The sequence below is a fragment of the Typopeltis vanoorti genome, chromosome 17 (genome assembly GCF_054136105.1).
Source record: "Typopeltis vanoorti isolate ZY-2024b chromosome 17, IOZ_Tvanoo_1.0, whole genome shotgun sequence".
NCBI lineage: Eukaryota > Metazoa > Arthropoda > Arachnida > Uropygi > Thelyphonidae > Typopeltis > Typopeltis vanoorti.
The window spans coordinates 64,972,897-64,988,037 of NC_143565.1; the positions used below are offsets into that span (position 1 = coordinate 64,972,897).

Genomic DNA, 15,141 nt, shown 5'->3' on the forward strand with positions numbered 1-15,141 from the left:
CAGCATTCTTTCAACATGCCTTCCTGTTGGCCGTTGGTCCCGTATTGTTCTGAAGCTTCGTCATTTAATCAGCCTCTACGAAGGGGCAGAGAACTGTGTGGGGTGATGAGCAGCGCAAGATGATGACTTTAGCACGCACCGCCGTAAGCTATAGGCTTCTGTGGGAAACTAACAGGAGTCGGCCAGCGCTTGGGAACGGAGAGTAAGGTGCTCGCACTTGAATCCACGCGACGTTACCCTCATAACCAGCAAATAGACTGGCCCTTAACGGGCATAACAAGCCAAACAAAAACAGCCGAACTTATTCACGTCATTAGTAATAAAACTTTTGTAAAAGATTTTTTGTAGGTAATACAATGTTGTGAAGTTAAAGTATAAACTCAAAAATGCATTGATTTATTTTCACCAATCCATGATAAGGAACTAATGTAGGTAGTATTTTAACTGGGGAGGGTGTGCATATAAGAGAACAGCGGCGTTCCCATTGTTCCCACGATGGCAGCGCCGGTTGAGTTTTCCCACGAGTGTATGTTGCCGAAGTGGACGCGATTCGGTGCCCCGTGGTCCTGAGTCATGCCATCTCGTTTATGGGCCGACGTTTACTCTCCCTTATTACCAGTGTGTAACCTTGTACTTGGTCTTCTTTTGACGACACTTGCTATTAAGTGTACAGACACTGGAAAGTGAAGGTGGTTTGGCGCGCTTCTTGAAATTCATGAAGTGGATGCTTTCAGTTTTCTGTGATTGGTATCAACCGTGTTTTGTTGTGTATGGAAGTTTCTAGTGTTATACAACACTTGAATAACAAACCAGTGTGAAAGTTAAAAATATTATGTAGTGAAAGTGCATTGCAACTGGATAATGATTTGTGAAGGATTTTTAAAAGTTAATGGAAATAATCAGAAATATTTGGTTTGAAGGATACTACTAATTTGAACCATGTGTGAATTCTGATAGCTTGTTTTACTACAATGAATGAAGTATTTATGCAAGAGGTAAGAGAGAGAAACAAGCATATGAATAATTTAAACCTCAATTTTAAATTACTTACCGGTTAAGATGTAGCTATTAAAAGTGCTACTTGGTGTTAGTTTTTGAAAAAAATTTATTGTATTTGTAAGTTGAATGAAATAGGAGAAACGGATAATTTTTCATTTAAAGTGCCTTCCATATGTTATATATTTATAGCACAAAAGAGAAATATTTTAGTCTAAGTATCCACAAGCATGTTAGGTAATAACCCAATGAGAATCCAATTAAAGCACTTGCTTCTTGGGCTCATCTAAATCTTTCAAGAGCTCTGCTGTAAGTTATTTGTAGGACAGTTAGTGAAAATTTGTAGTTATATCTAAGATATACCAGCTGGACATAGAAAAGTGCATAGTTTAATTAAGAATAAAACCAATGAAGAATTTTTTTTTCTTCTCTTAGAGCATCCTAGATTTTTTTTTTTTTTTTTTTTTTTTAGTGCCTTAATGTGGTTAAGATTTCCTAGAATTGACCAGCAGGAATAACTTAATGATGGGAACCCATATCTTTAAACCTCATAATATTAATATTAAATTTAATATTACTCTTTTAAAAAAACAAACAAACACGTGGTTTACCTGACCTAAGCCGTATAGACCACCGCTTCTCAAACTGTGGGCCACGACCCCCTTGGGGGCCGTGAAATAATGAAAACAAATTTAAAATGTTTTAAGACTAAGTGTGTGCCATGTCAAATGTGTATGTAAGATGCTAAAAATGTAATATTTGCATTTGATTTTTGCAATATTCGCTGTGTATGTTTTGTATTGAATATAAATGCAATAAATATTATAATAATATATGTCAGCATTACGTTTTTTTTTTTCGATGGGGGCCTTTACATCCATAAGTTTGGGAAGCACTGGTATAGACAACATCCTTTTCGAGGAGAACACCGGGTATATTTATGTAATACCGCGAGTACAGAGACCATTAATGCATTCCAACCTTTTCGGCAGCATATTTATTTGTTATATGTTCTCCCTGGCTTGATTGCTTCCTGTTATTTCGGACGCTGGAGTTTATTTGTGTTTTCATATATTGTGGTGATATGCCTGCGAAAAGCGGTTATAGGCCTAGCTAATTTTTAATTCAGTGCATACTCAAAATTGTTGGAAGGTTAGGAAGCCATGATTACAGTACCTTATTAATTATTTTCTTTCATTTTGCTTATTCCTCAACATAGCAACAAAATTATTCACTACCTTTTGGCAGTTCCTCTCCGCGGATATCAGCCATAATTTGAAATAAGAAATTCCTTCTTTGTTTGTCCAGTGTTGTTCAGCATGCGTGATTTGGTTTGTGGTAATTTTGCTGTACAAAATTCTGCTTAGTAACTTTTAATTAGTATATTCGTATTTGGCGTGGGGCATAAAGTGGCTTGAAAAAGTTTCAGTGAGCTGTCCCCAGAGCAAGGTTTACGTATTTATCTGATAATTAGCCCAGTTATGATAATAATATCCCTTAGTTTTGCAGCCTTTTGGGTGGGATTCTCATTAGAATATTGCTCAGTTGTTACTAATATTGATACTTGATGATTTTTTTTTTGTCATTATATGTGGTAGAGCTGTATTCAGATATGAGGACACTAATATGTGCGTCTGAAGCATCACCAGCAATAAGTTTATTTACTATTCAGTTATGTGTTATTATTATTATATGGGCATCTCCTTGGAATCACAAGACTCATTGCAGGAGACCCAATCGATCCATGCAACCTATCATACCTTTATTTGAACCCATTAACAGACAAAGCACTCACAACTGACTGGCAACTCATTCACATTCACAACTCTCCAAGCAAAAAATGTAGTCCTCACACCCCTACTAACCACACCTTTATTCAACTTCCAGGGATGACCCCTTGTTTTGGTACCTCTAGCAAAGTGCTGAAATTTCCCCTGCATCTATCCTATAAAACCCTTTAAGCAACTTAAATGCTTCTATCATATTCACTCTTCTTCACCTATCAACCAACTTCTGCAGTCCACACATCTTCAATATTAGTTTTTTTTAAAAAAACAAACACGTGGTTTACCTGACCTAAGCCGTATAGACAACATAGATAACATTCCACAGGCTACTTTTGAATCCTTTCCACTGGTTTTGAGCACAATAATCCAGATGTGGGCATGTTAAAGCCTTATAAAAGAGGAATAACAGCTTCCTTCTCTGTACTTGTTAATATGTTCATCAGTAGCTAAGTAATCTTATGGGCTACCTTAGCAATATGTTCTTTAAACTTTAACTCTCTGTCTACCACCACCTCTAAATCTTTAGCTTCGTGTATTTCCTGGAGTAGCATGTCATGAATATGATACACAGCGTGAAATCTACATATCCCAAAATGCATAACTTTTCTCAACATTAAACTGATACTCATTAACTTTTGCCTATATTGACAGCCTATTTAAATCATCTTTCAATCTTCCACATTGCCTTGATTAACTATTATTCTACCTAATTTTGCAACATCAGCAAACAATATTTTCTTTCAGGTTATTTCCTAAATCGTTTATGTACAAAGTAAACTGCAATGGTCCCAGTGCTGAACCTTGTGACACACCACTGTTTTTGCCTTATTTCAGCTCCTCTATATACCACTTTCTTGATATCTTTCTAGCAGCCATCCTATTATCCACTTAACCAGTATCATATCCATCCCCATTTGTTCTAATTTGCATAAGAGTTCCATGTGGTATTCTGTTAAATGCCTTTGTGAAATCCAGCAAAATCATATGCCATTTCCTTTATCCAACTCAGCTGTTGCTCTATTATAAAACGTTGGTAAATGACTACAGTATCATATTTTTATCTATCCATTCTTGAGTTCTCTTTTTTTACCAATTTTTCTTGTACTTTTACCACTACAGCTGAGATACTGATTGGTTTATAATTTGCTACTGCAGTCTTAGAATCTCCTTTATGCAAAGGTATTTATCCTCTTTCCATCCCTTGGAACTCTACCAGATCTGAGACATAAATAGCCTAGTCAAAGGCATTGCCAGTTCTCTTGCACATTCTTGCAATTATAAATTCACTTCAAACCAAACCATGGAAAACATTAGCAAAAGCACTTGTCTTTGTGAAAATTCCGTATGCCTTAGACTTGTCTTTGTGAAAATTCCGTCTGCCTTAGTAGGTAGACAGAATTTTCTTTGCTTCTTTTGGTTAAAGCCATTTACTGTAAAGGCGTAGGTTTGAAATCCTGTATAAAAGTATGGATGTTCAGACAAGCTTGCATAGCTCTTTCAAATTGTAAGACTTAAAAAAAAAAAAATCTCTATATATATATATTTAATTGCTATTCAGTTACTATGTGTTATAAATTCAATTTCAAATGAAACTATCGAAATCATTATCACAAGCACTTGTCTTTGTGAAAATTTCATCTGCCTTGGTAGTTAATTGTATCTTTGGTAAAAACCATTTATTGTAAAGGTGCTGTAGGTTTAAAATACTGTATAAAAGTGTGGATGTTTATATAAGCCTGCTTCAGACAAGCTTGCATAGTTCTTTCCAAATTGTAAGACTTAAAAAAAAATAATAATAAAATAGTAAATCTGATTGCATTTAAAATTTTTTGAGTAAACTTGCCAATATCATTAGCTCCATTATTGATGGTACTTCTAGTATTTATACATAGCAGAAGCTTTTCATCTCACATACAGGCAAATTGACCAACAGAACACAAATTTACAGGCAGAAATCACTATTGGCATTGGATGGTAGATGCCATTATGTGTTGATGCTAGTGGTGCCATGTAATTAGAGAATTAAGTGGGAAAAACAGTTTATAGTAGATTAGGGAGCCATCCCCAATGAGTCCTTAGAGGTATAGTAATAATATATATAATACCTCTGTACCTGATTTTTCTCATATGCATTCAGTAGTCAATGATGTCCTACTGTCCAAACCACCTAGATGGAATTCACATAAAAAATTCTTGCACAAATTGATAGTCATAAGAAGAATCTGAGCAGGAATCAGTAATCTCCCTAAAAGCTTAATGCCAAATTCACTGACGTGTAAATATTTTCCTCTTATATCACTCCTCCCCTCTCTCATCAAACACCCATTATAAAATATTCTGTAATGTCTAATTTTGTTTTTTAATACATTCATATTATTTTTGTAATCATATCTCTTGTAAAGAGACAGTTATTATTTTTTTCTGTTTTCACTGCATTTGCATCTTTCAAAAATTCTTTCACATTTCACTCAAAAAGTGTCATCATCCAAAACATCTTATTATATGAATCATTAAGAAATTACTCCTTTCTTCTCTTAAGTATCCCCATAGTGTAATTGGAAGAAAGATGGAACATTGTGCTGTTTGGAAAAAGACCCAAGTTTGATTTGTGTTATGATGAGAGGAATCTATAAAACTTTCTATATATAGTTGAATGTGAGTTAGCTGATCTTATATGGAGGCAGCAGGTTTTCCCTCTTGGAAATCTTTTTTTTTTTTACATCTTATATACAGGCAAATGACCAGAAAATGCAAGCAAAAATATTGTTAGTGAGCTGTAGATGGTGGATAGTGGCATTGTTTATTAATGGAGGATTAAGTGGTGGAAATGGTAGCGTGGTGGTGTGTGTGGGGGGGTGGGTTTGAGTGCCTTAATGTGACGATTTCTTGGAGGGTTTGTATAATAATAAATTTCTTGTATCTCTTCATTGCAGGCTACTTAATCTTGACACCTGGGGAACAAAGTTTTGTTATCCTCTCATTCTTTGCATCTTTCATTGTTCTTTATACAGTATAATGTTTATTTCCTCTCCCTCTCATTTGTTCCTCCTTTGTATATTTCTCTTTCTTTACTTCTACTTTGTCAGATTCCATTGCTCACATGTCTCCTGCTTAATACTTTTTTTTCTCTCCTCCAGGGGCAGCTCGTGCATAGTCACTGCAGAACTGCAGCACCTTCAATTTTTCTCAATATATATAAATATATTTATTAATTTATTTATATTTGCTTGTAATATTTAATTTTATCATCAACAATCCTATACAATTCTCTTATTTTGTATAAAAAATAATAAAAATCCATCTTGTTGCACTTAGAAGGGCGAAGGATGCTAGCAGCACTGTGTTTACCACAGTGTCATATTGCTATGCACGCAAGTATATGCACGTCATAGTGAGATGCAAGCTTATTAGTGTATCAGCACTGTATACAGCACTGTCCGTTGCGCAGTTCTACTGTTGTTTATATGCAGTTTGCTCCAGTAGTAGAGTGTTCGTAGTGCTTATCGTGTTTACTCTGTTTCTTTAAATATTTGGACGTTACAATTAAATCCTTTAATTGTAATGTCCAAAAATTGTAAATCCATTCCTTTAATTACAGTTAAAGGAATGGATTTTATTTTTAAGTGATTTTGAATTATACTAAACTATATAATTTTATCGATAAAAAAACAATATTTTTTCATGTTTATTTATTTTAATGTTTCTCATAATTTTGATATTTTATCCAAACACGTATACACTGTACTTACAGTGTGTATGTATATTTCGAAAGTTGCAGTGGCACCACTACTCTCCTCTCACATTCTCATTTTTTTATTCTTATTGGAGTCCTGACAGACAGCAGACTAATTTTGTAGAAAATTGTTGATTGGAAGTTATTAGCAATATTAATTTTTCATGTTGTGCTGCCATTATATTCTGTACACAGCTTGAGGGAACATATTAGAAAGCTTTGATAATTATGTTATCCACATACTCATCTCAATAAAATAAGTTAACTATGCACATATTGCTAAACAGGTATCATTGATATACTCTGATAAAAAAAAAAATGGATGCATGCTCATCCCAACTGACTAATAAAAAAGGCATTAATATGAAGTTGGTCCACCATTTGCTGCTATAACAGCTTTCAGTCTTCTGGGAACACTTTTTACTAAATTTTAGTATGTTGCTCTGGTCCCTTCCAGTTTTCCAGAGGAGCATCAGTGAGGTCAGTCACTTATGTTGGCTGATTTGGCCTTGATCGCAGTTGTCATTCTAATTCATTACACAGGTGTTTGATCGAGATCAAGGCTCTATGCAGGTCACTCAAGATCTTCAACACCCATTTCATCAAACCATTCCTGCACAGACCTTGCTTTGGGGACAGCAGCATTGTACTGTTGATCCAAGAAAGGGACTTCACTGAAATTTTGTGCTTCCATTGTTTTAAAAAATCATTACAGGCAGCAGTGTTAAAATTTCCAGTCATTGGAACTAGGTGGCTCCAGCATGACCCATGAAAATCAGCCTCAGACAAAGTCTGCTCCACCAAATTTCACGGTAAATCTCGCAACACGTTTTTGGCAAGTAGTATTTCCCAGGCATCTGTCAAATCTAAACTTGTTCTTCAGACTGCCAGATGGTGAAGAGTGATTCATCGCTCACTTCAGAGAACACGTTTCCACTGTCCAATGGTGGCGAGTTTTACACCACTTCACTCAGTGCTTGGATTGCCCTTGCTGATGTTAGGCTCGTGTGCAGTTGTGTGGAAATGGAAACCCAGGTGTTAAACTCTTGACATACAGTTGTGGTGCTGCTTATTGCCTGTAGAGGCATTTTAGAACTTGGGAGCAAGTATTTCAACTGAGGATAAGTGATTTTTTTTGTACCATGTGCTTCAACACTTGGCATCCCCTGATCTGATTTTATGTGGCCTGCCAGGTCGCAATTGTGCTGTTGTTTTGCTCCTAGGCATTTCCACTTCACAATAATCATCTACATTTGATCCGGACAGCTGTAGCAGGGCAGAAATTTCTTGAACTGAGTTGTTGCAAAAATGGCATCTTATGATGGTGCTGGTGAAAGTTGCTGAGCTCTTGTATCCCATTTTACAATTTGTCTCTGAAGAGTGCAAGACCATGTGCATGTGCTTAATTTTATACCTGTATGAGCCATATCTACTGTATCCACACACACTATTTTTGATCAGATAGTATATATGTTTTGCAATATATTCACATTTAATTTATTTTGACTTGTTGCATGCATCATCCTATCACAAAAGTGAGAGAATGAAGCTGTGATGGAAGGGAAAAAAATGCTTTTATAATATACAAAGTAGTAATAATTAACCTTCCCATATTCAGAGATTGGATAAATGAAGGGAGATATGCAGAAGAATGTAAAATGGGAAAAAATAGTTTATCTTCGCCACCAGGGAAAAATATTTCACTTTAATTTTAATCCTCATCTTTAAATTAGAAACAGCTTCATGATGATTCATTATCTAAGTGTGCACTGAGTCTGAAGTATTATGAGAACAGGGGTAATACAGCTACCTATGGTGCATTGAGAATACCAGTGTCATGAAAACATTTGAACAGTACATAATGTTCTTCTAAACCTGACAGTAAAGTGTTATGTGACAGTAAGTTGTCTAATGACATTATGCTGTTATGCATGTGCCAAGTAGTCATTCCATATTTGACAGTGCATGAAGTGTTTCATTGTTATTTCTACAAAATCTGTTTCATCTTGGCAGCTCAAGTACAACAAATTTGCTTTGTCTTGGCATGATTGGAGGTGGATGAGCACTGACGTTGGAGCATTCTTTAGGATGTTGCCATTTATTTTCATACAGATGGCAGTGAACACTAACTGTTGCTTTTGGTAAAAGAACTATCACAGGCAATAGTTCCTAGCTCCTACTTCCTCTAGACCAGTGATTCTCAAACTTTTTGAAGTCGGGCGCATTTAAAATCCTACAAATAATTGTAGGTGCACTATATACAAATTTCTGAGAAATATGTTATAATAATTAAGTCAAATATTACAGAAAAAAAATAATGCAATAAAAATAAAATGAAACATACCTTTAGTTTATTCATTCTTGTGTTTATGAGAAAGATGAGCCTGATGTGTCCTAGTGATTGCTTCAATGTTTGGGCATATATTTGAAAGGCAAATTCTCATTTCCTCATCAATAATACATTGAAGAGTTCCTCTCTTTTTACACTTAATTGTGGTGAGGGTAGAAAATCCTAATTCACATAAATATGATGTTGAAAATCGTAGTAAAATGTCCAAAGCTTTTTTAGATATTGACAAATATTCTTCTTTTATAGAAATCCAAAAGGCTTCAAGAGACAATTCCTTATGTTTAATCTTCAATCCACGATCAGTGGATATAGCTGCCAGTTCTTCTTCTGTTAATGTTAAACCAAAACCACTCGAAGTTTCCATAAATGGGTTTCTAATCCAATCGTATTGTTCATTGTTAAGCGATGGAAAATAAGAACTCAGTTTTTCTTCTAAACTTGTTAAATGTTTAACTATTATTGAAAGTGTTTCATTTAACACTTCCAATAATAGTTACAAATGGAAACATTTCCAAATTGCCTTCAGCAGCTTTTCTTTTCCAAATCTGTAGTTTTCTCTGAAATGCTTTCATTTTGTCAGTGGATGTGAGAATATTTTCTTCTTTCCCTTGCATGCTAGTATTCAAAATATAGCTGCTGAAATATATTGGCCAAATACTGTAACCTGGCAATCCAAAATTCTCACCGAAGGAGGTTACAAAAATATAATTGTTTCATCTCTTCAAAAAACGCAAGAAGTTCTTGTTGTAGCTCGTGTACATGGGTAAATACTTTCCCCCTTGGCAGCCACCTCACCTCCGGTGTGTAAAAGCAGCCGTCTGTGTTGTGAATCCATATCGATACTAAGCTTTTCGAATAAATGCCATTTGACAGGTCTTGTTTTAATAAAGTTTACCATCTGAACAACTTGATCTAAAACTTCTCTTAATTTTTCTCCCAATGTTTTTGCCATCAAGGCCTCCCTGTGAAGAAAGCAGTGAGTTACGATAACATTCTCATTTTGTTTTTACAAAAGATGTAAGGCCCTTAACACAGCCTACGATGGAAGGGGCTCCATCTGTACCAATGCCTACACACGACTTCCATGTTAGCTGCCATTTATCAAGATAGCTATTCAAAATGTTAAAAACGTCCTTACCTTTTGTAGACACTTAATTCTTTGCAAAAAAGAAACTGATTTACTATTTGATCTTCATTAATAAAACGGACGAATGCTAAGAGTTGCGCCTTGTTGGTAATGTCTGTTGACTCATCAACTTGCAATGCAAAATTTGAATACTGAAGTTTATTACTGCATACATTTTTCTCGATATCAGAAGACATTTCTATAATACGCCTGTGAACTGTATCGTTGGACAGAGGAATCTTGCTTATTTTCATTGCTGCTTCATTTCTTAGCAGTCATGACCATTTTTTTGCATGCAGGCAAAATAAGTGACTCACCTAAAGTATGATCTTTCATATTTTTTGCTATCAGTTCTGAGACTTGATAAGAAGCGATGTGAGCTTTATCAGAAACAGTCATTATACTTTTAAAAGAATTTGCGGCTTTTGTTTGCTGTTCAGACAATCTCTTGAAAAAACTTACAGATTTATCTTGTAAATTAGAGTGTATAGTTTTAAAATGTTTACTCAATTTACTAGGAAGCAATGATTCATTTGCCATTTTACATCCACATACTAAATGTAGCGGCAAAGGATGATCTTCACTTCCAGTCCAAGTGAAACCAAAGCTTAAATAACTTTCATTATATTTGCGAGTAGGCTGCGATTTTGCTTTCTTACTTGCACTTAACTTTTGCTCACTTCCAGAATCTGATTCTTCAATATCATGTTTCTTTTTGAGAAATCTATCCATTTTATTTGGGTGTATTTATCTGAAAATAAGTAATATGCACATAACATCCACTTCCAACACTTTTAAAATAAGTAATATACACAACAAGAATAAACCATATTCTTGTTCTCTTTGCAAGAAAAACCACTGTTAATTAACATAATAATGATATGTTGACAAAAAGAGCGGTATATCCATAATGAAAAGGTATAATAGAGTAACTATATTTATTTTTATATTAAGACACATATTTCTCTGGAATACCACAGGGCGCACCCTTTGAGAACCACTGCTCTAGACCATAGGTTCTCAAAGTGGACGGTACCCCCCCCCCCAGTGGGCGCTGAAGCCTTCTAGGGGGGGGGGGGGCTATAGTGGGATCAGAAGCATTTGGGGGCGTTCAGGCGGTCTAGGGTTCGGTGGCTCTTTATAGAAGAAATTAATAATATATTTAAAAATTATTTTCGTGATTTTGCAATTAGATAATCATTTAAAATTTAAATATTGCATTTTAATTCATCTTATGCCGTCTTACACGATCAATTTTTTTATCAATTTTTCTTAAATTAAGGGGATATTAAATCCCACATAGTTTTAAAACGGAATAAGAAACTCAAAGATTGGAATCAGAGAGTTTCTTGCCGAATATAGTAAACTATAAAGTATCGGCGACACTAGCGTTAGCCAATGCAAGTGATCCTAGTACGTAGTACAATACGTACTAGGATCACTTGCATTGGCTAACGCTAGTGTCGCCGATACTTTATAGTTTACTATATTCGGCAAGAAACTCTCTGATTCCAATCTTTGAGTTTCTTAGATCGGAATCAGAAAATTTAATATCCCCTTAATTTAAGTAATGTTTTCATTGCCGAAATGAAGCTTATTAGCTCTTCATACTTAAGTAAATCAATTTTTCTATTTCAATTATTTAATCATTTCAAAATTTACCATGTCAGATAGAAATAGGTCTCAATTTTCTATGTCAATGAGAAAATGGAGCATATATATATGTGTGTATAATAGGTTATGTTTACAGTAGCAAATATATTCGTTATATTTCATTTCAAAATATATATAAAACCACCTTTCTAATTGATTTGTAAAAAAATAAACCCAATTTTATATAATGGGGGGGCGTTACAGAATTTGTCTTGCAAAGTGGGCGGTGGCCCGAAAAAGTTTGTGAGCCTATGCTCTAGACTTACTGAAGTTTATGATATTATGTGGTTTCAGAGTAGCTTTCATCATTTCCATTTTTAGTCATAGCACATCAACATATATTAATATTCATCATGCCTGTCTGCATGATGCAACTCAAGGACAGATGAATCTGTTTTGATGTAATTTAATACTCAGGATAAAATTGGCAAGCAGTTTTTTTATTAATGCTAGACCATAATAATAACTAGTTGACATGAAGTTAACTAGCTTCATTGCAAATAACATGCATCAGGATGTCTCTCAGGAGTAATTCCACTGTGTGCACTTCATTTCCACACTGTGCTCTTTCCCTTTGTGCAAAAAGTGAAAGTTGTCAAAACATATCTTAATATTATAAATTTGCCTGCTATGCTACATTGTGAGTGCATTTGCTAACTTATTTCAAGAGTCTTTGAACTTGTGATACTGCTGACTAGTAAGTAACAGCATTTCATCAAAAATAGTGATCACTTTTCTAACAGCATTGCCTGATTTCATTGTACTTACTAAAAGAAAACAATAAACATCAGAACCCTGGTACAGCATTATATGCTATACTGAAATGCTATGTGACATTTCTTCCTTCCATTCCTTCATTGAAAATATGATTACTTGGTGTCAGCAAATTGTGATTAGTAATAGTGTGTGTGTGTGTGTGTCACCCATATACTGCACTGTCATGCCATAGGTCTTGGATGCAATGTGTATGGGGTATTTTATCATCATCAAATTCCTGATATGTACCCTCAAGGGGTGTACAGGATATGAAAATACTACATGAAAAATTACATTATTACTAACTTCCTATCTACAGTTTTCCTCCAAATAAGTATATTACCTGTCAAGACTAACATTATCAGATCCTATTTCTATCTTCTAGGCAGTGTTTCCCAAACTTATGGATATGAAGGCCCATGGAAAAATTAAAATATTTCACGCTCCCCATCGGAAAAAAAAACAGTCGTAATGCGGATATATATTATAATATTTATTGTATTTATATTCAATACAAAACATTCACAGTGAATATTGCAAATATCAAATGCAAATATTACATTTTTAGCATTTTACATACACATTTGACATGGCACACTTAGTCTTAAAACATTTTAAATTTGTTTTCGTTATTTCATGGCCCCCCTCAACAAAACTAACTGCCCCCAATGTGGCCACAGCCCACAGTTTGGGAAGTGCTGTTCTAAGGCACTTTTTACTGTATCAGTCCACCTATATCTTGGTCTTGTTAATGCCAACCTGGCAGAGAACACTTCTTTTGCTAATCTTTCCTCTTTCATTCTAATATTCATGAGATTAGCACTCCTTGTGTAGAGGCTTAAGTGCTGTGAGGACATTATGTTGGAGGTTTAATGGACTTTTTACAGCACTCACAAAGAATTAAAATAGAATTTAATACTTCCTATATTTCGTCCTAGTCACTAGGACATCTACGGGGATTACAAAGACAATTAATGTAACATGCACACAAAAACTTACAATACTAAGCCCAACCACGTGGGTGACAATAAAGTCCTATCTAGGTGGAGCGCCCTCTAAGGGCAGTTGTAGGTGGCCTGGGATGTAAGGTGGGACCTCTGGCGATGACTGTTTCCCAAATCTTCGGAAGCTTAATGCAACCGTATTTGTTAAGATTTGGTTGGTTTTTGAGAGCTGCTGCTGCTTCTAAGAAAAGTCTCTCTTTCTTGAATTTGCTGTGGTGGAGCATGGTGGTTTTTTTCCATGATACTCTGTGGGTGGTGTCCAAAACATGGTCAGCCAAGCCTGAATGGCCATAGTTGTGTTTAACGATGTACGACTTGTGTTCCTCTAGGCGGATGGATGCTGATCTGCCTGTCTGTCCAAAGTACGCAAGCTTACAGGAACAGGGTACTTTGTAAACTCCAGGCAGAGAGAGAGGAGGGAGCTGATCTTTCGTAGAACGGATAAGGGTAGCCAGTTTGCGGTAGGGCTTATATGCTGTGTGTAGGTTATACTTTTTTAGTATCTTAGCTATTTTTTCCGAAGTGCCACGGATGTAGGGTATGGTGATGGCATTTTTAAATTCTTGTTGATGAGAGGGACGGGGAATGGGGGAGGAATTGATTATTTTTTTGATACTGTGTTCGCTGTAGCCATTGGAGAGGAAAGTTCTGTGTAAGTGGTTAAGCTCAGTAGTGAGGGCGGTTCCACTGGAACAAAGATTGTGGGCTCTCTTGGTAAGGGTTTTAATGATGCCATATTGTTGTGAGGGGTGGTGGTGGGAGAGTTTGTGAATGTATCTGCCTGTGTGTGTGGGTTTTCTGTATACAGTGAAGGCAAGTGTATCATTAGGCAGGCGCGTGACTAAGGTGTCTAGGAAGGGTAAACAATTGTTCTTTTCCTTTTCCATAGTAAACTGGATTCTTGGATGTAGGCTATTGAGATGACCAAGGAAGGAATCTAACGTGTCTGGGCCATGAGGCCAAATAGAGAACACATCATCTACATATCTTAGCCAGATAGAAGGTTTGAGTGGGGCTGAGTCTATGGCTCGTTTTTCGAAATCTTCCATATAGAAATTGGCAAGGGGGGTGAGAGGGGGGAGCCCATGGCGGTTCCCTCTATCTGCTTGTAGATTTTGTTATTCCAAGCAAAATACCCAGAGTTGATGGCAAAGGAAAAGAGATCTAAGATGTCAGGGGGAAAAACGTTTTCTAAGAGAGATAAAGTGTCAGTTAAGGGAATATTAGTAAACAAGGAGGAGATATCAAAGCTTACTAATATGTCTGTATTATTCAAGGTTAAATTTTCTGTGAGGGCTTTAAAGTGAGTAGAGTTTTTTATATAGGAAGCTGAATTTCCGGTGAGGGGGGACAGAGAGTTGGCCAGCTGTTTAGACAGTCTGTAACACGGTGCATTGGTGGCATCTACTATAGGCCTGAGTGGGGAATTAGGTTTGTGGATTTTTGGTAGACCGTATATTCGGGGGGGACGGGAGAGGAAAGGTTTAAGTTTTTTCGTGACGTCGGGGGGCCAGGAGGTTACTTTTTTAAGTAAGATTTTTAATTTCTTAACTTGCGTTTTTGTGGGGTCGTGTTCTAGCGGGATGTAGGTAGCGCGATCGCGGAGGATAATGTTCATTTTACGATTGTATTCGCTGGTATTAAGGACAACTGTGGCATTACCTTTATCCGCTCTGGTGATGACGATACTTTTTTCTTTGCGTAGTTTCTGGAGAGCCATGCGTTGGGAATAAGAT

The 15,141-nt window shown here is 35.9% G+C and overlaps 1 protein-coding gene across 1 annotated transcript in view; it reads left to right on the forward strand.

The window, feature by feature from the left end:
• Nucleotides 1–571: 571 nt before the first annotated feature.
• Nucleotides 572–15,141, forward strand: part of LOC150097449 (recombining binding protein suppressor of hairless-like) — a 419,037-nt gene continuing 404,467 nt past the window's right edge. The window contains exon 1 of the mRNA XM_090407702.1: nucleotides 572–995. Within this exon, the coding sequence (XP_090263828.1) occupies nucleotides 972–995 (24 nt within the window). The 5' untranslated portion in view covers nucleotides 572–971. The remainder of the gene's footprint in view (nucleotides 996–15,141) is intronic.